The sequence below is a fragment of the Buceros rhinoceros genome, unplaced genomic scaffold (genome assembly GCF_000710305.1).
Source record: "Buceros rhinoceros silvestris isolate BGI_N320 unplaced genomic scaffold, ASM71030v1 scaffold20926, whole genome shotgun sequence".
NCBI lineage: Eukaryota > Metazoa > Chordata > Aves > Bucerotiformes > Bucerotidae > Buceros > Buceros rhinoceros.
The window spans coordinates 2232-2858 of NW_010417317.1; the positions used below are offsets into that span (position 1 = coordinate 2232).

The 627-nt window shown below is 62.5% G+C and overlaps 1 protein-coding gene across 1 annotated transcript in view; it reads left to right on the forward strand.

Moving 5' to 3' along the window:
• SLC6A9 (solute carrier family 6 (neurotransmitter transporter, glycine), member 9) overlaps positions 1–513 on the forward strand; it is a gene marked incomplete at its 5' end in the record, with an annotated part of 2741 nt that extends 2228 nt beyond the window's left edge. Inside the window, 2 exons of the mRNA XM_010138166.1 lie at positions 50–150; positions 325–513. Coding sequence (XP_010136468.1) covers positions 50–150; positions 325–513 — 290 coding nt within the window. The remainder of the gene's footprint in view (positions 1–49; positions 151–324) is intronic.
• Between the last annotated feature and the right edge of the window lie 114 nt (positions 514–627).

Below are 627 nucleotides of genomic sequence, written 5' to 3' on the forward strand. Positions count from 1 at the left end.
CGGTGGGGCTCGGGGTCCTGCCAGGGCTGATGGCCACTTGCCCCCCCAGGGCACCGAAACTACTTCAAGGACATTGAGATGATGCTGGGCTTCCCACCCCCGCTCTTCTTCCAGATCTGCTGGCGCTTCATATCGCCTGCCATCATCTTTGTGAGCATTGCAATCATGGGGCATGGGGACACCGCAGGAGAGGGGCTCTCCCGCCGTGGAGAGGAGTGTGCTGGGCTGCAGGAGGGCAGCAGGGCTGGGGCAGAGCAGGGCAACAGGGGGATGCAGAGCAGCTTGGCTGCTTCCCACTGGCTAATCTTGCCCGTCCCTCCCCAGTTCATCCTGGTCTTCACAGTGATCCAGTATCGGCCCATCTCCTACAACGACTACGTCTACCCCACCTGGGCCATCAGCATTGGCTTCCTCATGGCGCTCTCCTCCGTCATCTGCATCCCCATCTACGCCATCTACAAAGTGTGCCGCTCCGAAGGGGACACACTGCTGCAGGTGGGTGGCCCGGGCTAGATCCCCTTGCCCATGTCCCACCTGGGGCTGCCTGCAAGGCTGTTCCCCACCCTGCTGGAGCGGTCAGCAGGCAGCTGTGTGCAGGCAGCATCCATGGGGCACTCCATCTCCAGG